Source organism: Rhincodon typus, chromosome 3, assembly GCF_021869965.1.
Source record: "Rhincodon typus isolate 14 chromosome 3, sRhiTyp1.1, whole genome shotgun sequence".
NCBI lineage: Eukaryota > Metazoa > Chordata > Chondrichthyes > Orectolobiformes > Rhincodontidae > Rhincodon > Rhincodon typus.
Genome location: NC_063334.1, coordinates 102,846,377 through 102,870,395, shown reverse-complemented (window position 1 = coordinate 102,870,395; position 24,019 = coordinate 102,846,377). Strand labels below are relative to the sequence as shown.

At 41.9% G+C, this 24,019-nt stretch overlaps 2 protein-coding genes across 3 annotated transcripts in view; both read left to right on the top strand.

Annotated features, from left to right (window-relative positions):
• The window catches only part of LOC109920222 (microtubule-associated serine/threonine-protein kinase 4-like), a 763,378-nt gene that overhangs the window by 135,093 nt on the left and 604,266 nt on the right, over nt 1-24,019 (top strand). For both annotated transcript variants that reach the window (XM_048595288.1, XM_048595289.1), the window contains exons 19-23: nt 1,529-1,677; nt 3,707-3,927; nt 10,565-10,762; nt 18,368-18,594; nt 18,688-18,810. In XM_048595288.1, coding sequence (XP_048451245.1) covers nt 1,529-1,677; nt 3,707-3,927; nt 10,565-10,762; nt 18,368-18,594; nt 18,688-18,810 — 918 coding nt within the window. The remainder of the gene's footprint in view (nt 1-1,528; nt 1,678-3,706; nt 3,928-10,564; nt 10,763-18,367; nt 18,595-18,687; nt 18,811-24,019) is intronic.
• Nucleotides 1-24,019, top strand: part of LOC125482815 (microtubule-associated serine/threonine-protein kinase 4-like) — a 399,885-nt gene that overhangs the window by 300,593 nt on the left and 75,273 nt on the right. The gene's annotated exons all lie outside the window — the stretch shown is intronic.

Sequence of the window (24,019 nt, the reverse complement as noted above, 5' to 3'; positions counted from 1 at the left end):
GTTCAGTGGTTAGCACTGCTGCCTCACAGCGCTAGGGACCTGGGTTCGATTCCAGCCTTGGGCAACTGTCTGTGTGCAGTTTGCACTTTCTCCCCGTGTCTGCGTGGGTTTCCTCCCACAGTCCAAAGATGTGCAGGTTGGGTGGATTGGCCGTGCTAAATTGCCCGTAGTGTCCAGGGATGTTTAGGTTAGGTGGGTTAGACATGGGGAAATCAGGGGTAGGGGAATGGATCTGGGTGGGATGCTCTTCAGAGGGGCAGTGTGGACTTGTTGGGCCGAATGGCCTGTTTCCACACTGTAGGGATTCTATTCTATTTTATTATTAAATTGGAGAGGGTTCAGAAAAGATTTACTGGACTTTGCTGGGACTGGAGGGTTTGAGTTTAAAGGAAAGGCTGGATAGGCTGGGACTTCTTTCGCTGAGGGTAGAAGATTGAGGGGTGACCCTTATAGAGGTTTATAAAATCATGAGGGGCATGGATAAGGTGAATTGCAAAGGTCTTTTCCCTCGGGTTGGGGAGTGCAAAACCAAGGGTAATACTTTTAAGGTGAGAGGAGAAAGATTTAAAAGGGACCTGAAGGACACCTTTATCACAGAGTGGTTTGTATGTGGAATGAACTGCCAGAGGAAGTGGTCGATGCAGATACAGTTACAGCATTTAAAAGATATTTGGATAGGTACATGAAGAACAGGAAATGTTTAGAGAGATGTGGGTCAAACGCAGGCAAGTGAGACTAGTCCAGTTTGGGGAACTTGTTTGGCATGGACGAGTTGGATTGGAGGGTCTGTTTCCATACTGTATGACTGTATCTAAGACTACATGCTGCTTTTTCAATGTACCTTGCCACCTTCAATGATTTATGCTTATATGTAGTCACTGTGGTCCTGCATTCCCTTTAGAATTGTACCCCATGTTTGATATGGCCCCTTTTGTTTAACACTGTCTTTCCTTGTTGTTCCTACCAAGAGAGATCACTTCACATTTCTCAGCATTAAATTTCATCTGCCACTGAAATGGTCAACAATACTTCCAACCTCTAAAAGTCTGCTGAACCAAAGCTGCTGCCAACCAAAGCTGCTGCCACCATATTGTTCTCTTGATGTTTACATGACACTACGATCCCAGCTCCAGCAGAATGATGGCATGCAACTTGAAATATTGGAGGGTTTCCATCCTTCCTGGCCTTTAAAAACTATATCTTTTGCTTCCATTATAAGCAATCCAGTTGATTGTAATAAATATGTAGTCATGAAGTGACTCAAAAAAATATAAGCTATGCCCATTGATCTGTATATTAGAGAATTGTAGGTGTACAATTTGTTACTTTATATTGGAATTAGTTAAAGGTCTGGTTTACTTGAATTGACACTTCTAGGATTTGTTTCATCAAAAGTTATAAACAGAGAACCTCTTCCAACCAGTATTTACTTGAGTGTGTTTTAAAACAGAATTATTCAGTGTGAATATTTCTTCCAATATGTTTAATTAGACAAAAAGTATTTTGTCAAATTGTCCTCTCTCTCCAGGTTTACAAAAGCATGGACCGAATCTCTCAAGTTGATGAGAAAAGATGCGCTGAAAAAATTCGAGAGGAGAAGGACAATACAGGCGGGAAGTTAAAAAAGGCTAACACATTGCATGTTGATTCAATTACTTGGATTCCTGATTCTGAAATGTAAGTGTTGTTAATCTGTGCAGACTTCTTGCTCTTTAGTTTTTCATTGAGTTTCAGATAGTTTTAGATTGTACAGTGTAACTGACACCTCAGTTAACTAAATAAAAGTAGATTAAAACCACAGGATGCAGTGCTGGTTGCAAAGTGGTGAAAAGTTGGAAACAAAATCTGCAGATGTATTGGACATTTAAGGAGGTTAGGAAGAAAGGAGGAGGTGAGGAAGCTGGGCACCGAATGTGGAAAGGGAGTCCTTAAGATAAATGTCTCCTCTTGGTCCCTTCCACCCCTTCAGAAGCCCAAGCAGGTTGACCTCCCAAACATCTTCCACTGTCCTGAACTCAGCTCACCAACCTCAAAATGGAGACCTGGTGAGAAACAGCACGAGTGATCAAATATTGGTCACTAAAGATCCTGAACCACCGTAGGAATCCTATCCACTGCACCTCCCCACACACACCTCCAGGGACCTAAAACAATCGTGAATGCTAGAGAGATCATATTAGGAAAACTCCTGCCCCTAAAAGCTTGAGTTCCTTGAATCTGATGGCCAAAGATCACACTGAATTGGAAAATCATCAATATAACACTTCTATTCAGGAAAGGAGGGAAAAGAAGCAGAAAACTTCAGACCAGTTAATCTAATATCTGTCATTGAAAAACTGCTAGATTCCATGATTAAAGAAGTAGAAGCAAAATCATTATATAATCCTGTAGAGTTGAAAGGGTTGATGAAAGAGAAATCATGTTTGACAAATTTATTGGAGTTCTTTGAGGGCGTACCAAGAGAAACAATGAGATGTAATGCACATGGATTTCCAAAAAGCATTTGATCAGGTGCCACAACAAAGGTTGCTTCACAAGGTAAGGGTTAATTGTGATGGATATGCCAAATGTTGCATGGATAGAGGATTGGCTACTTTACAGGAAACAGAGTCAGAGTGAATAGTTATTTTCAAGTGATAAAATGCAACTAGTGGAATTCAGTGGGGATCAATATTGGGACCTCAAATATTTTTAAACTATGTTAATAACTTGCACGTTGGGACAGAGTGTTTTGTAGGCAGATTCGTTAACAGTAGAAGGGTATGTAGGAAAGCAAGCCATGAGGAGGACTTGATCTATGAATGGATTGGGATAGATTAAGTGGCAGGTGGAATATAAAAGATTTGCTCCTTTGGTGAGAATAATAGGAAAGCAATGACCTCCCCAAAATACCATCTCCCAAATAACTCCTGAAAGAAAGCTCGCACATATTTCTGGCGTTACCCCATTTCTCGGGAATGAAAAAAAAACCTTACAAGTTTGGTTGCTGTAATCTGTATTTCAAAATCAATTATTTTCAATTTCAATATTCAAACAAAATCTTTTCTCTTTGTATTCACAAGGTTCATCGTGGGCATGAAGGGATTTTCTTATGAGGAGAGGTTGAGCACAGTTGGGCCTGTACATTTTGGAATTTAGAAGCACTAGAGGTGACCTTATTTAGATATATAAGATTCTGAGCGGGCCTGACAGGATAGATTGGGAGAGATTGTTTCCCCTTGTGGGAGAGGCCATAACCAGAGGGTATTACCTCAGAGTAAAGTGTCGCCCGTTTAAGACAGAGACGAGGAAGAATTTCTTCTCTGAGGGTAATGAGTCTGTGGAAATCTTCATCACAGAGAGCTGTCGAGGATGGGGCATTAAGTATATTCAGGGCTGAGATAGATTTTTAATCGGTAACGGAATCGAGGATTATGGGGAAAAAGGCAGGAAAGTGGAGTTGAGAATGATCAGATGAGGAATGATTTGTTGAAGGAGAAATCAGACTTGAAGGGCAGAATGGCCTACTTTTGTTCCTGTGTTTTAAGGTCTAATCCCAGTCATTCTCACAAATGTAAATCTCACTTGCAGATTTTAGAAACTGGGTATAAAATTTTCTGTGATTGGCTTTCTAAATATTAATACAAAGGACACAATTCCAGACGTTGTAGAGAAGCAGATGTCCTGTATATGAGAACATGATGTATTGTGTTTTTGCCACCTTCAGGCAACACCTGTCTCTAACTCAAACGCCAAGTAGTGAGAACAGCAACTGTTACCAGCGTTCTGGGATGCTCCCAAGCTTTGCAATTTCCGCTGAGGACGATGAGTCCTTGGCCCAGGAAGACACTCACAGGGACCAGGACAAGATCATGTTTTCCATAGGGACATCTCAGGATGAGGTTGATGCAACCACTCCCAGCACCATCAGTAGCTCAACTCTTTCAGGTACAAATTTTTAAAGAAAAATATTTGAACTCGAGAGGCAACCAGACAATGTGAAACTAGAATCACATGTCCAACAGACCAGAGCCATTCAAGCCTTTCCCTGAAGGCCAGACGACACTTTTACAAGACAGGAACTTTTCTGGTCATTGGCAGGTTGACTTCAATTTCACAACATGTCATGAACCCATTCACTCTGGTTTGCTAGTTTAATGCCGTAACCAGTCTGCTTCTATTCCAATCAACTGGTCATCAGAACTGCTAATGAGTACAAAATGTGTTAGTAGCATCAAAGCAGAACTAGAGATTAATGAACAGTTAAAAATTCTATTTTGTTTTGTTTGTTTTGCATATAGAATACTTGCCAAATCGTTTAAATTTGGAGAAGTTGTGATATAAATAGTCATTTTGATAACTAATATTTTAGCCCCATTTCTAGTTTTCCACCCTCCCATTAATGAGGGGGAAGTTGACCAGTACATTTTGGGAAGAATATGTGAAAAAGCATGAGGTAAGATCAAGGTGAAAAGGAGATGTGTACCTAACATTCCCATTCAATGAGTAACTCCCATACACAAACCCTCTAAGTTGTGTGGGATAATCACGAACTATCATTAGTGTTATGGAGGATCTTCAAAACAATAAAATTGTATGAGGAATAAGCAGTAAAAGCAAAAGGTCCCTCAAATTTTCTATGCCGTTAAACATAATCATGGTTGATCTATTACTTCAACTTTAGTTTTGTGCCTGCTCTCCATATCTCTTGATTCCCTGAGTGATCAAAAATCTGTCCATCTCAACCTTAACTATACCCCAACATAGGGCAATAACACTCCCTGGGATAAAAAACAACAAACACTTAGCAGTACTTTCAATGAAGAAATTTCTCCTCATCTCAGTCCTGAATGATTTGACTCCTTAGCCTGAGAATGTGCCTGTGGTGTTTTGGATTCCTAAACCAAGCGTAACTACCTCTCTGTCGATCCTGCTGAGTCTGTTTGAAATCTTGTATGAAATCATCTCTCATTCTTCGAAACTCCAGAAAGTATAGGTCCAATTTTTCCAGCCGCTGGTCATAGGCACCCCTCTTATTCCAGGAATCAATCAAGTGAATCTTTGTTATACTGCCTCCAAGTAAGTTTTTCCTCCCTTGGAGATAGAAGCAAGAATAAGGAGGTCTTGTTAGAATTGTACAGGATTTTGGTGGGACTGCACCTGGACTACAGTATACAGTTTTAGCATCGCACCCCCGCCCCAACAGAAGTACACACTTTCCTTGGAGTTGGTACAAATAAGGTTCGCTAGATTGCTTCCTGCAAGGAGCTGGTTGTTCTATGGGAAATAATCGAATAAAATGGGTCTGTCCCCCCCTGAGGTTGAGAAGAGTGAGAGATGGTCTCACTGAAAGGGTAGATGCTGAAAGGCTATTTCACCGACTGGATATCTGGAACGTGAGGGCCATGGCATCAGGATAAGGATTTTGTTATTTTAAACTGACACAAGGAAATGCTTCCTGAGTTTGGCTGAAAAAAGATATATTTTAACACAGCTTTTTGCCTCGTGAACAATTTTCAAGAATGCCACTTCAAAGGGATAACCCACTTTATACTGCATGAGGGCAGAGTGTTGACTGGTTGACAAATGGACTGTGATAGAGGTGTTGCCGTGGAGAATGCACCTAAACACTGACAGTTAACTGCAAGGCATTGTTTAAATTTTAACTCTGAATGGTAAGGGCATCAAACCACCAGATGGTTGTCACCTATTTTGTTGAGTTGAAATGTTGGTATTGGGCGTACGTGCTCTTTCTGTTTGTAGGCTCTTAGATTTTTATTGAATTCAAATTCTACCATCTGTCTGGATGGGATTTGATCCCCAGAACATTGAAAACGGAAAGAACTGTGGATGCTGTAAATTAGGAACAAAAACAAATTGCTGGAAAAGCTCAGCAGGTCTGGCAGCATCTGTGGAAATAAATCAGAGTTAACTTTTCGGGTCGAGTGACCCTTCCTCAGACTACAGTACCTCAATATGCCATGTATTCACTTCTTATTCAATACTGTAAATGTAAGTGGGGTCAGCGAGGGTTTCACTAAGTCTATTAACTCTGCCACCCTCATCTCCTTGTCACTATACTCCTTCCAGGTACAAAATAGAAATCTGTGAAGTTCCTTTCATCCTAATGTTGTTCAAATCTCTCAGAATCCTTTCATGTAATCCTGAATGTCTGTCAACATTATAGGTCCACATCCCTGTGCATCTCATGAAGAATTACAGAATTGTATTCTATTTATCCTAGACATCAGTTATCACTGGTGAGACCTTAAATTATTGTTTGTCATTCCCCACTGGATTCTTCACACACCTACTGATCAATAACTGGAGAGATCACGACCTTCTCTTGGGAAATAAGGCAATGCAAGTGACTGAGGTGTTAATGGGAGAGCAGTTTGGGACCAGTGATCATAATTCTATTAGTTTTAGAACAGTTATGGAAAAGCATAGACCTTGTATAAAAGTTAAAGTTCTAAATTGGAGCAAGGCCAATTTTGACAGTATTTGACAGGAACTTTCAAAAGTTATTTGCGGTAGGTTATTCAGAGGTAAAGGGACATCTGGCAAGTGGGAGGCTTTCAAAATTAAGAGGATGAGAGTTCAGAGAAAGTATGCTCCTGTTAGAGTAAAGGGTAAGGCTGGTAGGAGTAGAGACACAGGATGACTAGAGATATTAAGGCTCTGGTGAAGAAGACGAGGGAGGTATATGTGTGGAACAGTTGGCAGGAGTATTCGCTGACATCTCCTTACTTTGATCTGAAGTCCTCACCTGCTTCAAGAAGACCACCATCATTCCAGTGCCAAAGAAATATCATGCAGTGTGCCTCAATGTCTACTGCGCAGTGGCTCCTACCTCCATCATTATGAAGTGCTTTGAGAGGTTAGTCATGACGCACATCAACTCCAGCCCCCTAGACTGCCTTGATCCTTTGCAATTTGCCTACCAGCATAACAGGTCCGTAGGAGATGCCATCTCCCTAGCCCTACACTCATCCCTGAAATATCTGGACAACAAGGATACCAACATCAGGCTTCTACTTATTGGCTACAGCTCTGCCTTCTACTCCATAATTGCAAATAAACTCATCTCCAAAATCTAGGCCTCAGCTCCCCACTCTGTAACTGGATCCTTGACTTCCTGACCCATAGACCGCAATCAGTTAGAATAGGCAACAACACACCTCCATGAAAATCCTCAACACCATTGCCTCACAAGACTGCGTAGTCAGCCCCCAACTTTACTCCTTATATGCTCACGACTGTGTGGCCAAATTCCACCCCAGATCCATTTACAAATTTGCTGACGACGCAACCCTATTGTAGGTTGGATCTCAAACAATGATGAGACAGAGTACAGGAAAAGAGATACAGTACTTAGCATGGTGGAAAGACAACAATCCCACCAATGTCAGCAAAACGAAGGAGCTGGTTATTGAGTCCAGGAAGTGGAGTGGAGGGCACGCCCCTGTCTGCATCAATGGTGCTGAGGTGGAGATGGTCGAGAGCATCAAGTTCCTGGGTGTGATGATCAACAACAATCCGTCCTGGTCCACCCGTGTTGATGTGACGGTCAGGAAAGCAAGCCAGGCCTCTACTTCCGCAGGAGGCTAAGGAAATTCGGCATATCCACAAAGACTCTTAACAATATTTATAGATGCACCATGGAGAGCATTCTACCTGGATGCATCACAGCTTGGTATGGCAGCTGCTTTTCCCAACACCGCAAGAAACTACAGACAGTCGTGAACACAGCCCAGTTCATCACGCAAACCAGCCTCCCATCCATTCACTCTGTCTATACTTCTTGCTGCCTCAGGAACACAGCCAACGTAATCAATCCTGGTTATACTCCTACCCTCTTCCATTGGGCAGAAGATATAGAAGTTTGAATACACGTACGAACAGATTCAAGAACAGCTTATTTGCTGTTGTTATCAGACTTGTGAATGGACTTCATAAATGTTAACTCTGTTCTCTCTCTCTGCACGTTCTTTGTGACTGTGACCGTATACTCTGCACTCTGTTCTGCTACCCTGATGCACTTTGTATGGTACGATCTACCTGAAGAGCACGCAAAACAATGCTTATTTCAGTATCTCAGTACAATAATAATAATGAATCAAATATGTCAGGTATAGACAGCTGAGATCAAGTGAATCCCTTGCAGAGTATGAGAGCAGAGGCATTCTTAAGAGGGAAATCAGGAGAGCAAAAGGGATATATGAGATAGCTTTGGCAGATAAGGTTAAGGAGAATCCAAAGAAATTCAATAGGTACATTAAAGGCAAAAGAACAACAAGGGAGTGAATAAGGGTCCCTTAAAGATCGACTATGTATGGAATTGCAGGAGATGGGTGACATACTAAATGTATATTTTGTGCCAGTATTTGCAGCGGAAAAAGACATGGAAGCTAGGGAGCTTGGGGAAATAATGATATCTTGAAAACAGTCCACATTATAGAAGAGGGGGTGCTAGAGGTCTTAAAATGTGTAAAGATAAATAAATTCCCAGGTCCTGATCAAGTGTGTCCTAAGACATTGAGGGAAGCTAGGGAAGAAATTGCTGGGCCCCTAGCAGAGATAATTGTATCATTGACAGCCACGGGTGAGGTGCCAGAAGAGTGGAGGGTGACAAATGTGGTGCCTTTATTTAAAAAGACTGCAAAGAAAAGCCAGGGAAGTATCAACCTGTGAGTCTGACATCAGTGGTGGATAAGTCATTGGAAGGGATCCTGAAAGACAGAATTTGGAGAGGAAGAACTGATTAGAGATAGTCAGCATGGCTTTGTGTGTGGAAAATCATTTCTCACAAACTTGATAAAGTTTTTTGAGGATGTTACCAAGGAGACAGATGAAGCTGGAGCAGTAGGTGTTGTTTACGTAGACTTTAACAAGGCCTTTGACAAGGTTTTGCATGGTAGACTGCTTAGTAAAGTGAGATCACAAGGGATTCAGGGAGACCTTGCCAAGTGGATACAATTTGGCTTGATGGTAAGAGACAGAGGGTAGTGGTAGAAGATTGTCTTGCGGACTGGAAGCCTGTGACCAGCGGTGTTCTACAGGGTCAGTGCTGGGTCCACTGTTTGTCATTGACATAAGTGATTTGGATGAAGAGGAAGCCTGATTGGTAAGTTTTGGATGAAAGCAAAATTGGTGATCTAGCAGACTGTGAAGAAGGTTATCTAAGAATACAATGGGACCTTGATCAGCTGGGCCAATGGGCTGGGAAGTGGCAGGTAGAGTTTAATTCAGATAATGGGATATGTTGCATTTTGGTGAGACATACCGGGGCAGGACTTATACAGTTAATGCTGGGCCTGGGGAGTGTTGTTGAGCAGGGAGATCCTAGGGATTCAGGTACACAGTTCCTTGACAGTGATGTCAATGATAGACAGGGCGGTGAAGAAGATATTTGACATGCTTGCTTTCATTGGTCAGAGCATTGGCATGTTGCGGCTGTACAGGATGTTGTGAGGCCACTTTTGGAGTACTGCATACATTTCTGGTTGCCCTGCTGTAGGATGTATTCTATTAAATTGGAAAGGGTGCAGAAGAGATTTACAAGGAGGTTACTGAGATTGGAGAGGGTGGATCGGCTGGAACTTTTTTTTTCCCTGGAACATAGGAGATTGAAAGGTGACTTTATAGACATTTATAAAATCATGAGGAGATAAGGTGAATAGCAAAGATCTTTTCCCCAGGGTAGGAGAGTTCAGAATTAGAGAGCATAGGTTTAAGGTGAGAGGGGAAAAATTTGAAAGGGACCTGAGGGGCAACTTTTTCACACAGAGGGTGGTACTTATATTGACTGAACTGCCAGAAGAAGTAGTAGATGCAGGTTCAGTTACAACATTTAAAAGACATTTGGGCAGGTACATGGATAGGAAAGGTGTAAGGGATATGGGCCAAAAGCACGCAAATGGAACAAGTTTAATTTGAGAAAGCTGGTTGGCGTGGACTAGTTGGACCAAAGGGTCTGTTCTGTGCTGCATGACTCTATAATTCTATTAAATTGCACAACTCCCTTTTTTTGCAGCTTGTGATTTGAAATGAAATCAGTTGCAATTTGCTAGGTTATCTAAATATTAAGACTTATTTCCCAGTGTGACACAACACTCCCCCGAGCTCACTAGCTTCTGTAATATGTAAAATCTTCGAATTAAGGAAGCAAAATAATGTTTGTTTCAGTTTCCAATTAGTGAAACATTTCAGTATAGGAGGCAATGTAACTTAATAATGTAACTATTTTTTATAAGCATTACCTCAGTTGTCTTCTCTTGTCCCATGTACATTAAATTTTCACAGAAGCTGGTCCCCTGGTGCTTTCTGAGATTGTTATATTAATTCCATTTGGAGAAAGGAGAAATAGAAGGATGAATGTCACTGCAATATAAGCTAATTTTCAATTCATTTTGAGATATTGCTATTTAGATTTTTGCAGACCAGTGAGACTATCAGCTCTTGCTATTAGATGTTGGGATTAGTGTAATATTTTCATTTTTATTTTCATGTTTATATATGGCACTTAAAAAGAATGTCTGATGAAATGGGGAAATATTGATTGAATGCATTTGCTTTTGAACAGTTGGCAGTTTTTCTGAACATTTGGATCAGATTAACACCAGGAGTGACAGTGTGGAAAGTACAGATATTTCACCAAAGACTGCAAGTGACAGTGTTCCACAGCTAGCCCGTCAGCGATTAGAAAGTACAGAGAAAGAACGAACCAGGAAAGTGATGAAATCAGCCTCTGCCACTGCTCTTTCGCTCATGATCCCTGCAGGTATGACAATCAATAACAGCACATAGAAAACATACTGCGAACTTAGTAGTAGATAGCTCTCTAAGTATAATTGGTACCATAAACCACCTCAAAAGGTTTACGTAGATGAGCATGTTTTAACAAGATCCATCATAAAACTATTTCAAGAACAATTTCCAAGAATAAATGATATAATTAATTGAATATGTTGCAATTAATATTTCAGTTTTGATGCGATCTCTCTTGCAAGAGCGTTGAATCTTATGACTCATTTTTTTGACGTCCTATATTAAAGCTCTGGGCAGACAATTTGCTGCTAATATAATATAAAACCAATTAAGACATGTGCCTCAGCACAAATAATAAGATTGCTATTCTCTGCTCTTCATATTTGTACCTTTCAGGGCAAGCATTCATTATATCCACAAAATAAGCCAGTTTAAATTTTGATGTTTCATCTTTCTAAACTATTTAGTCCATGCTTTCAAGTTAATTTGGACATTTGCTGTAGGAGTTCAATGGCATTCACAAAAACTCAAGAAACTGAAGAAATCTCTGTCCACATGTAGCAAGACCTGGACCATACTTAGGTTTCTGCTGATACATGGCAAGTAACATTTGTGCCACATAAATTCCAGGCAATGACCATTTGCAGCTAGCGAGAATCAAGCCATTTCCGCTTTACATTTTACAGTATTTCCATTGCTGAATTCCCCCAGAGACCCAGGCTAAAACCTGATGGGAGCTGAGAGGAGGTAACAACTTTATAACCATACCTTCTATATTTGTGCTGCCGTATGCAGGATTTGGACTTGTGCAGAAGCTGAATTAGAAGAATGTATCAACAGGTTTAATAATAATCACTGCTCCATTAAATCTAAAGCCACAACACACAAGGAAATGTTAATTTCCTAGGCACTGTATTTAAATCAGCACAAAACAACAAACATAAATTAGCAACAAATGCTTTTCTTGGTAAATAGCCAACACAGTTCTACACACAAAAAGCTATCACCTCAAACATGCTTTCTGCAGCCTGGTGAAATCGCAGCTAAACCATTAACGCAGTCACTGCACCTTAAAGTAAATTCACAGTATAGAAGATACTTTCAGATGTGATAATACAAATACCTGTAACTGCAAACCCTTGTGAAATAAAAATATTCAACATTAAGTTATGCAATGCAATTCAGTTCATTTCAGTAGCATCCGCTACATTTTCCTCTCCTATAACAGCTTATGAATTCCTGTAGTCTTCATCCAGAAATTCCACATTACTTTTCAAATAATTCAATTCTTCTGCTTTCCTGTTCCCAGTAAAGTGGCTGTTCCTTTGTTGAGAACTTTAACTGATCCCCGGCCCTTCCCCCAACTTTTGCTGGTCAGAGTAGAAATGAAAGAATAGGCAGGATAAATGAGTGGCTTGAGAGATGGTGCAGGGGGGAGGGGTTCAGATTTTTGGAACATTGGAACCGGTTCTGGGGGAGGTGGGACTATTACAAATCGGACGGTCTACACCTGGGCAGGACTGGAACCAATGTCCTAGGGGCTGCTTTTGCTAACGCTGTTGAGGAGGGTTTAAACTATTGTGGCAGGGGGATGGGAAGGTTAGTGAGGAGGTTTGTGGACAGTAAGGATGTAGTAACTAAAGCCTGTAAGGAACTAGATAATGAAGTCAGTGTGACTAAGGGGAAGAGTAGACAGAGAGCAGATGATGAACACAAAGCGACAGGTGGTCTGAGGTGCATTTGTTTTAATGCGAGAAGTGTAGTAGGTAAAGCAGATGAACTTAGGGCTTGGATCAGTACCTGGGAGTATGATGTTATTGCTATTACTGAGACTTGGTTGAGGGAAGGGCAAGATTGGTAACTAAATATCCCAGGATATAGATGCTTCAGGCGGGATAGAGAGGGAGGTAAAAGGGGTGGAACAGTTGCATTACTGATCAAAGTGGATATCACAGCTGTGCTGAAGGAGGGCACTATGGAGCACTTGAGCAGTGAGGCAATATGGGCAGAGCTCGGAAATAGGAAGGGTGCGGTAACAATGTTGGGGCTGTACTACAGGCCTCCCAACAGCGAGCGTGAGATAGAGGCACAAATGTGTAGACAGATTATGGAAAGATGTAGGAGCAACAGGGTGGTGGTGATGGGAGATTTTAATTTTCCCAACATTGACTGGGATTCACTTAGTGTTAGGGGTTTAAATGGAGCAGAATTTGTAAGGGGCATCCAGGAGGGTTTTCTAGAGCAGTATGTAAATAGTACAACTCGGGAAGGGGCCATACTGGACCTGGTGTTGGGGAATGAGCCCGGCCAGGTGGTTGAAGTTTCAGTAGGGGATTCCTTTGGGAATAGTGATGGACAAAGACGAGAGTGGTCCTAAGGGAAGAGTGCTGAATTGGGGGAAGGCCAACTATAGCAAAATTCAGCAGGAGCTGGGGAATGTGGATTGGGAGCAGCTGTTTGAGGGTAAATCCACATTTGATATGTGGGAGGCTTTTAAAGAGAGGTTGATTAGAGTGCAGGACAGACATGTCCCTTTGAAAATGAGGGATAGAAAGGGCAAGATTAGGGAACCATAGATGACAGGTGAAATTGTGAGACTAGCAAAGAGGAAAAAGGAAGCATACATAAGGTCTAGGCGACTGAAAACAGACGAAGCTTTGGAAGAATATCGGGAAAGTAGGACCAATCTGAAAGGAGGAATTAAGAGGGCTAAAAGTGGTCATGAAATATCTTTAGCAAACAGAGTTAAGGAAAATCCCAAAGCCTTTTATTCATACGTAAGGAGCAGGAGGGTAACTAGAGAAAGGGTTGGCTCACTCAAGGACAAAGGAGGGAAGTTATGTGAGAAGTCAGAGAAAATGAGTGAGATCCTTAATGAGTACTTTGCGTTGGTATTCACTGAGGAGAGGGACATGACGGATGTTGAGGTTAGGGATAGATGTTTGATTACTCTAGGTCAAGTTGGCATAAGGAGGGGGGGAAGTGTTGGATATTCTAAAAGGCATTGGGGTGGACAAGTCCCCAGGTCCGGATGGGATCTATCCCAGGTTGTTGAGGGAAGCGAGAGAGGAAATATCTGGGGCTTTAACAGATATCTTTGCAGCAACCATGAGCACGGGTGAGGTCCCAGAGGACTGGAGAATTGCTAATGTTGTCCCCTTGTTTAAGAAGGGTAACAAGGATAATCCAGGTAATTATAGACCGGTGAGCCTGATGTCAGTGGTGGGGAAGCTGCTGGAGAAGATACTGAGGGATAGGATCTATTTACATTTGGAAGAAAATGGGCTTATTAGTGATAGACAGCATGGTTTTGTGCAGGGAAGGTCATGTCTTACCAACTTGATAGAATTCTTTGAGGAAGTGACAAAGTTGATAGATGAGGGAAGGGCTGTAGATGTCATATACATGGACTTCAGTAAGGCATTTGATAAGGTTTCCCATGGTAGGCCAATGGAGAAAGTGAAGTGGCATGGGGTCCAGGGTGTACTAGCTAGATGGATAGAGAAATGGTGGGCAACAGGTGACAGAGAGTTGTAGTGGAAGGGAGTTTCTCAAAATGGAGAACTGTGACCAGTGGTGTTCCACAGGGATCCGTGTTGGGACCACTTTTGTCTGTGATATACATAAATGATCTGGAGGAAGGTATAAATGGTCTGATTAGCAAATTTGCAGATGACACTAAGATTGGTGGACAGTGAAGGGGACTGTCGGAAAATGCAGCAGAATATAGATAGATTGGAGAGTTGGGTGGAGAAATGGCAGATGGAGTTCAATCCAGGCAAATGCGAGGTGATGCATTTTGGAAGATCCAATTCAAGAGCGAACTATACGGTAAATGGAAAAGCTCTGGGGAAAATTGATGCACAGGGAGATCTGGGTTTTCAGGTCCATTGTACCCTGAAGGTGGCAACGCAGGTCGATAGAGTGGTCAAGAAGGCATACGGCATGCTTTCATTCATCGGACGGGGTATTGAGTACAAGAGTTGGCAGGTCATGTTACAGTTGTACAGGACTTTGGTTCGACCACATTTGGAGTACTGCGTACAGTTCTGGTCGCCACATTACCAAAAGGATGTGGATGCTTTGGAGAGGGTGCAGAGGAGGTTCACCAGGATGTTGCCTGGTATGGAGGGCACTAGCTATGAAGAGAGGTTGAGTTGATTAGGATTATTTACATTAGAAAGATGGAGGTTGAGAGGGGACCTGACTGAGGTCTACAAAATCATGAGAGGTATAGACAGGGTGGATAGCAAGAAGCTTTTTCCCCAGAGTGGGGGACTCAATTACTCGGGGTCACGATTTCAAAGTGAGAGGGGAAAAGTTTAAGGGAGATATGCGTGGAAAGTTCTTTACACAGAGGGTGGTGGGTGCCTGGAACGTGTTGCCAGCGGAGGTGGTAGAGGCGGGCATGATAGCATCATTTAAGATGTATCTAGACAGATACGTGAATGGACAGGGAGCAGAGGGATACAGATCCTTGGAAAATAAGCAACAGGTTTAGATAGAGGATCTGGATCGGCGCAGGCTTGGAGGGCCGAAGGGCCTGTTCCTGTGCTGTAATTTTCTTTGTTCTTTGTATACTATCACTCACACTCCTGACTTGTGCCTTGTCGATGATGGACAGGCTTTGGGGAGTCAGGAGGTGAGTTACCTGCTGCAGTATTCCTAGCCTCTGGCCTGCTGTTGTAGCCACTGTGTTTGTGGTGAGTTCAGTTGAGTTTCTGGTCAATGGTAACCCCCAGGATGTTGATAATAGAAGATTCAGTAATGGTGACACCACTGAATGTCAAAGAGTGATGGTTAGATTGTTTCTTATTGGAGATGGTTATAGGCTGCCATTTGTGTGGCGTGAATGTTAATATCTGCCCTTTCAGACCCTGTCCAACTTTCACAGCCCCTCACTGTCATTGCAACCCTTGTTCCTCAATCCTTTGTATCCCTTTGTCCCATCCCTCTTCGTAGCCACTCTTCACTTTCCTCTTGTTTACAGATCTTGCTCCTCCACCCTTTGTAGCTGTTCCACCCCACCTTTGCAATTTCTCTTCTCTCACCCCCACTTGCAACTCCTGTCTCCTACTCTGCAGCTCCTCCATTCCCCGCAGCGCCCCTCCTCCTATAACTCCCCTCTCTTGGCAGCTCCTAATCTTCCCATGGCTGCTGTCATCCCCCCACTGCAGTTCTCTTATTCCTTTCTTCCTTGCCTCACCCTCAACCTCAGCTCCTTCCTCTCCCCTACCTCTGCATGTCCTCCATACTGTGCATGCACATTTCATCCCTAGGCCCTTGGTCTTATTTCCTAGCCTCAAGCCCTAATCTCTCAGGCCTTGCTCAGCAACCTCACTCACCTGCCTGGTGGTCTGATTTCCTGTTCCCATCCCTGCTTGCTCTGGACTTGTTGACTCCTATGCCACTCGCCTCTCCCCTCCGAGCACAGGCTGGTTCTCTCCCATTTGCAGCTGAGGCTGATCAATTCTTCAGATTGATAGAGGTGACTTCTGTCTGATTGGTCGCACCCAATGGATGAATTCTGGGTGATTCAGGAGCAGATCTGCCCAACGTCCCTCTTGTATATTGAGTGTGGAGCCACACTGTCTACCATGTAAAGTACCATGTGTTCCAAAACCCCCTCTTGTTTTGTCCTGTGTCTTTAAAAGACTCAATATACTCCATAGACCTTGATCGTTCTCAGCCAGTCCCTCAGACCTTTGAGGGACATTGGTTTATTGTTGAGGTTAGACGTATTGACTGTTTGTTCCTTTTAGTTTATTTATTAAACAACCTGAGGTTTTATGAGACTGTCTATAGCAATGACACATTTACATCAAGCATATTATTTACCCAGACCCAATGCTAGTATGCATCCCAACAATGTACAAAACAGTATTTCTGCATTTTTAATGAAAAAAGACACCACAGTTCATTTTTATGTTTGTAAAGTGGACGCTTTAATTAGTAATTCTTTCAAGTTTTGTGCCTCTGCAAACTGTAGGAAAGCTTAATTAGGAACCAAATTAAAACTTGTCATTGTGGCAAGCGTGTAATGAGGATTTAAGATTTGGTGATGTATGCGTTTTCTTTAAAAGAATTGTTGCATATTACAGAAAGCTGTGATTAGGATTTCTAATAAGCACAACTGAAGTTTTATGTGTAATTAATATGCTTCTGGGTGTATTGAAATAACTATAACTCAAGCTATGCTAATGAAGATGGTATGGGCAAAGATGTTTAAATTCATTACCGTCTTAGAAGTGATACAAGAAGGGAGAAGCAGTGATAGCTGTGCCCGTCATTCATTTAGATTACATTTCCTGTTGGACATTGTGTTTGTTTTTAGGGAGGAGAGATGAGCAGGGAGAGATGAGCAGGGAGAGAATCACCTAGGAAGATCGTCCATTCAGCCCTTCATGTCTTTTTGCAGATATTTTCACACAGGGTGTCAGTCCAGTAAGGGTTACCTGGGCAGCTCAGTTGGAGTGAATGATTAATGGTAGCTTCCCCTTGAACATCATCAATAGGTTTTGTAGGTCCCTCGCAGTAACTGGTCAGTTTGCCTCCAGTGCTGCCTGGTTTCTATGAATATTAAATGTACTCTGAAGCTAACTAAGTATTTTATCACATCTATGGTAAATTAGAATGCAGAGCAAGAAGTCTGAACATGATCTGTTCAAGTGGACCTCACAATTCAGTTTACTTTGATAACACATGGGGGATTGCATTTTGATTAACGTTTTAATCAAGTGACTAATCATTTCATTAAAGGAACACACAGTAGAACTAAATCGGAACCAAATAATGTGCTCTGATGGAAGTTTAAAGTTGCTTAAGTGCAAATTCTTGAAAGTGACAAATCTCTTGCTCCAGCTGAGATGAGAAGGTGAACAAGTTCCACCTGATTTTCTATTCATGAAGAGCATCATGTGGTCTATGCTGACTGTCATCCTAAAGATCAGTGCTAGGAACTCTAACTTCTACGATGGTAATTTCCAGGGACAGGTTTTCAGATAACTTCCCCCACCCCTGCCACCTGGCCCAGGAACTGACCACCTGTCTTCCCTACCCCCACAGGGGCTGCTGGTCCCTAGTTACTCTGCAGCTGACCTACCTTACACTTGTAAGGTCTGTCTCCAAAGGTAGACTGGGCTAGCCATTTGATCTGTCGAGCATTTGGCAAGCTTTATGTCCCAAAACCCACTGCACAGTTAAAATCTAATTCAGAGTGTTCAGGTTTTTTAAATTCATTCATGGGTTATGAGGGTCACTGGCTAGGCCATCATTTATTGCCAAGAGGGCAGTTAAGAGTCAACCACATTGCTGTGAGCCTGAAGACATGGCCAGACCACATAAGGACGCCAGACTTCCTTTCCTAAAGGACTTCAGTGAACCGCGATATTTTTGTGACACTTTTAATTCAAACTTCACCAAGGGTTCAAACTCATGACGCCAGACTATTGAACTGGGATTCTGGATTATTAGACCACTGATATTATACCCTTCTTGATGTTTAATGCCGATAGTTAAGATCGATACTCCAGGTGTTATATCTGTGTTTTCTGACATATTCAGCTAGCAGCTAACCAGAGACCTGAAAGGTTCATTTCATTGTGCCCTTTCATTTTAGATGTTTTCGGTGCTTCTCCATTGGCAAGTCCAATCTCCCCACATTCTCTCTCTTCTGACCCTTCATCACGAGATTCCTCACCGAGTCGTGATTCTTCCACGAGCTCTGGAAGTCCGAAGCCTCCTATAATTATCTACAGTTCAGGAAAGAAATATGGTTTCACACTCCGGGCCATTAGAGTCTACATGGGGGATAGTGATGTTTATACGCTCCATCATATTGTTTGGGTAAGTGCATGTGAGACAATGCAGTGTATATGTTCACATTTTGATCGTTAACAAAAAATTAACTCATTGTTTCTCTTTATCTTTGGCCGCTAGAATGTTGAAGAAGGAAGTGCAGCTCACACTGCAGGATTAAAGGCTGGTGATCTGATAACACATGTAAATAGCGAGCCAGTACTTGGCCTGGTTCACACAGAAGTGGTCGAACTGCTTGTCAAGGTACATTTGTAAAGCATTTATATCTGACAAACAGTATCCTCCTACGCAATGTATTGGAGTGCAAGTGTAGTTTTAAGTCCTTCATAAACTTACTGGATCACTCTTTCATTGAGTTAGAGTACGTAAAACTGGATAATTATATAGAATCATAGACTCCCTAATAGTGTGGGAGCAGGCCATTCAGCCTAACAAGACTATACCAACCCTCTGAAGAGCATCACGCCCATGATCCACCCTCCTACCTCGTTTCTGTAACCCTGCATATCTTATTGGCTAACCCACCCAGCCTGCACATCCCTGGATACCATGGGGCAATTTAGCGTGGCCAATCCACCTAACTTGCACACGTTTGGATTGCGGGAGGAAACTGGAGGATCCAGAGGAAACTCATGCAGACACAGGGAGAATGTGCAAACTGTGTACAACCAGTCACCCTGAAGGTGCTAACCACTGAGCCACCGTGCTGCCCCCAATATACTTCTGTGGTCATGTTAAATTTGAAAGCCAGATCATTAAGTTGTCTTTTGGAAAATAGTAAACTGTTGCAAAAAGTGTCTTGAATGCTAATATTTATGGTGATTTTCCAAATTAACATGAGCTCCCTTGCATTGGACTACAGAAAGCTGCAACACAAAGTGACTTTTCCTGGAAACACAAAGCAAGCAGATCGAAGCAGCAGGCAATCAGGAAGGCTAGTGGAATGTTGGCCCTTATTTCAAGGGTTACAGTATAAGAGTAAGGAAGTCTTACTGCAACTGTACAAGGTGCTGTTGAGAGCACATTTGGAGTACTGTCAGCAGTTTTTGTCCCCTTATTTAAGGAAAGATATCATTTCATTGCAGGCACTAGGGTGATCCCCATTACGGAGGCATTGCCTTATGAGCAAAGGCTAAACCTGTTGGGACTGTACCCTCTGGAGTTTAGAAGAATGAGAGGTGATCTCATTGAAACATATAGATTCCTAACGGGTTGCTGAGTCAGGGGAAATGCTGAGAGGATGTTTCCCCTCCTTGGAAAGTCTAGGAACAGAGGGCATAATCTCAATGAAGGGGCACCAAGTTAAGACTGAGATGAGGAGGAATTTCTTTTGAGTGTTATAAGTCTTTGGAACTCCTTGCCACATGGAGCTGTGGGAGCAGAGCACTTGGGTATATTTAAGACAGAGAGAGAGATTCTTGATCAGTAGGGAAATAAAGGGTTACAGGGAGAGAGCAGGAAATGAGGAATGTCGGATCAGCCGTGGTCCTACTTAATTGTGGAGCAAACTTGAGGGGCTGAATGGCATGCTCTTATTCCTATTTCTTACGGTCTGACAAATGAAAGGAAAACTACATAATCAAAGTATCGTATTACTTTGAATATCAGAAGTATAATAATATTTTTTCCTGGGATATTAATATTACAGTGATTATATATTCAAAAGAATGCTCTTCAAATATGGCAAAGCTTTGAACACATATATGTTCATTAATTATTGTTTGAAAATCCTGTGTCATCGAACCACAGAATGATACAGCACAGCTGGAGTCACTCAGCCTATTGTGTATGGGCCCTCTTGGGAAGAATGATCCGATTATGCCGCAGCTTTGCTATTTTCCCGTAGCCATGTAAACTTCTTACCTTCAAATATTTCATCGATTCCCTTTCAAGCATTTCTATTAAGTCTGATTCCACCATGTCTTCATGTTACCTTAGCCCCTTTTGCCAATCTATCAAAATCCATGTTCCCTGGTGGACAGTCCTTTTGCCATTGGAAACCACTTATTGTTTATTCTGTCAAAGCCACTTCCTGTCTATCCTGGGTATTGTTTTACCTTTGCTTCCTTATCCCTAATTTGGTAGATTTGCATAGCTAATTACACAGCATACATCTAATCTTCGGAAATATTTTGCCTATGTTGCAAAATTGTACATCATCTTTTAAGGCAGCATATTGTACCATTGCTTTATGCACAATTTTTTTCTATTTGTTTCCCATTCTGAAGAAGCAATCTGTTCATCTATGGTAATGACATTAAGTTATAGAGACATAGAGATGTACAGCACCGAGACAGACCCTATGGTCCAACTCGTCCGTGCTGACCAGATATCCTAAACTAAACTAGTCCCATTTGTTGACAATTGTCCCACATCTCTGTCAACTCTTCCCATTCATGTTCTCGTTAAATGTTGTAATTGTACCAGCCTCCACCATTTCCTCTGACAGTTCATTCCATACATGCACCACCCTCTGTGTGAAAAAGTTGCCCCTTGGGTCCCTTTTAAATCTTTCCCCTCTTGCCTTAAAACCTATGTCCTCTAGTTTTAGATTCCCCTACCCTGGGAAAAAGACCTTGACTATTTCCCCATCTATGCCCCTCATGATTTTATAAACTTCTATAAGGTAACCCCTCCGGGGAAAATAGCTCCAAGCTATCCAGCCTCACTCTATAGCTCAAACCCTTCAACCCTGGCAACATCCATGCAAATATCTTCTGAACCGTTTCAAGTTTAAAAACCTCTTTCCTATAGCAGGGAACCAGAAGGGTCCAGACGCAAAATGTCAGCTTTCCTGCTCCTCTGATGCTGCTTGGCCTGCTGTGCTCATTCAGCTCTACACCTTGTTATCTCCCCAATCTGGTTCTCCATTAGACAGACTAATATTGCAAAACAACACCCCCAGCTCACTGAGGAGAGAGAGCTTATGTCTGTACATGACATTGGTTAGGCGACTTTTGGAATACTGCTTTCAATTCTGTTTTGCAATATTAGTTTTAATTTAATTTAATTTAATACCAGACATTTTCTTAATGTTGTCTGTCAGTACTCTAGTCTAAACACCTCCCACAATCAACAGACAAGCAACATTTCACTTATATTGCTAACCCAGATGCAATACACATTGTCAAAGTAATCCTGCGTGCTTTGCAACTGCAATGTGTCAACACGCAGCTTTGTGTGCAAGTTAGCAAATTGACTGTCCCAGCAGAACATTTCCCGTACTCTTTTTTCCCTTTTCTAGCATGAACTCCTTCCATGTTCATCTTCACTGGAAGAGTACATTTCAGGGTGAATCTGAAGTTATCCAGCTACGTTTTGGCTCCAGGTGTTATTGTAATTGCTAGTTAAAACGGGCAAGAAATCTGTGAAAGAATCTACAGATGGGGAGATAACAAGGTGTAGAGCTGAATGAGCACAGCAGGCCGAGCAGGAAAGCTGACATTTTGGGTCTGGACCCTTCTTCCTGGCTTCGCAATGGGGTTAAAATCGATTCAGAGATAGTAGGAACAAAAATAAAGTTGCTGGAAAAGCTCAGCAGATCTGGCAGCATCTGTGGAGGAGAAAACAGAGTTAACGTTTCGGGTCCGGTGACCCTTCCTCAGAACAGAGATAGTAGGAACTGCCAATGCTGGAGAATCTAGGGAGTTTTGCATTAAACTAATTTGAAATTTTCTTGCATTAATTAAACAGAAAGTCACAGAAATAAGATACGGTTTGCTGAAAGAGTAGTAGGCAATATATATTCCTAAATTGCTTTTAATTTCGGTTGCATCGAACGATTGAACATGATCTGTTATCACCAAGTGTAAAACATCAATTTTCAGATTTCTTTGCTACTCTTTAAATTTGATTTATTTGGGGGATGTGGGAAATACTGGCAAGGCCAGTATTTATTGCTCATTCATCACTGCCTTTGAGAATGAAGTCCTGACAAATCAGCCCTAGATATTAAATATTGGAGACGTTTGCAGTACATTAGCTACATTATTGCTTAAATAAAGTTTCCTTTTGGAGAAGTTGTTTTTGCTGCTTCTTTACCATGGAGCAACCAGAGACAGTTAAATATATGTCTCATTTGTGGAAAATCTGATGAAAAAAAACCCATCCCATTCTTTACCTGCTGGGGAAGGAGTGCTGCTGTGAAACACCTGTTAGATTTCCTTTTTACTGGTGAATTTGTTAAAATTTTTCAACGGGAGTGGCTGTCAGTGAATATCCGGTATTTATTGCCCATCCCTCATCACTGTTAAGAAGGTGGTGGTGAGCTGTCTTCTTGAAGCACTGAAATCCATATGAGACAGATAACCCACAATGCTTTTAAGGAAACAGTTACAGGATTTTGACCCAGCCCATGAAGGAATGGCGATTAAGTTCCAATTCAGGATGGTAAGTGGCTTGGAGAGGAACTTCCAGTTGGTGGTGTTACCTTGCATCTGCTGTCTTTGTCCTTCTAGTTGGTAGAGGTTGGGGGTTTGGAAAGTGCTGTTGAAGGAGCCTTGGTTAGGTGTTGTAATGCATCTTGTAGATAATACACAATGCCGAATGAATGTTTTTAATTTGGTGAATGTGGTGCTGATCAAGCAGATTGTTTTCTCCTGATGGCTTCAAGCTTCTTGAGGATTGTTGGAGTTGCATTTATCCAGAAACATGGAGAACGCTCGCCTCAGAATTCCCAACCTCTGACCTGCTGTTGTAAATACGGTGTGTATATGGTTAGTGCAGTCCAGTTTCCAGTCAGTGGTAACCCCCAGAGTGTTGATTGCAGTAGATTCAGCGATTGAGATATGAATATGAATTAGGAACACAAGTAGACCATTCAGCCATCAAGCCTGTTCCGCCATTCAGTAGCATCATGGCTGATCTGATTGTAACTTCAAATCCACATTCTCATCAATCCCCAATAACCTTTCACCCCTTTCCTTAACAAGAATCAGTCCACTTCTGCGTTCAAAATATTCAAACTCTCTACTCCAATACCTCTTCAAGAAGAGACTTCCACAGGCTCATAACCTTCTGTGAGAAAAGAAACCTGACTTGTTTTTAATGGGTGACCCCTTATTATTAAACAATGACTTTGAAGAAACACATTCTCCACATCTAGCCTGTCAAGATTACTCGGGGATTTTCATGGTCCATGTTTTTCAATGACCAGTTGTTATTTTATCGTAGTTGGGAGTTGTACATGGGGACCCTGCAGAATTTCCATCGTAGCACATTCCAAAGAAATCATCCAAGAAATTTAATTTTCCTTTAGGCAATTTACCTGACATTTGGAACCCTCTAAAGTCTCCATTTAAATTGGAGAATTCCATAGATTCTGCTTAAATTAAGTAAAATAGTTATTTGGACAAAGTTAGACAATGACTACATTGTTTAACTCCTAATAAACTGACCCAATGCTCACCTTCACCCCCACACCATCCCCGTCAACTACTCTTCATCTGTTCTG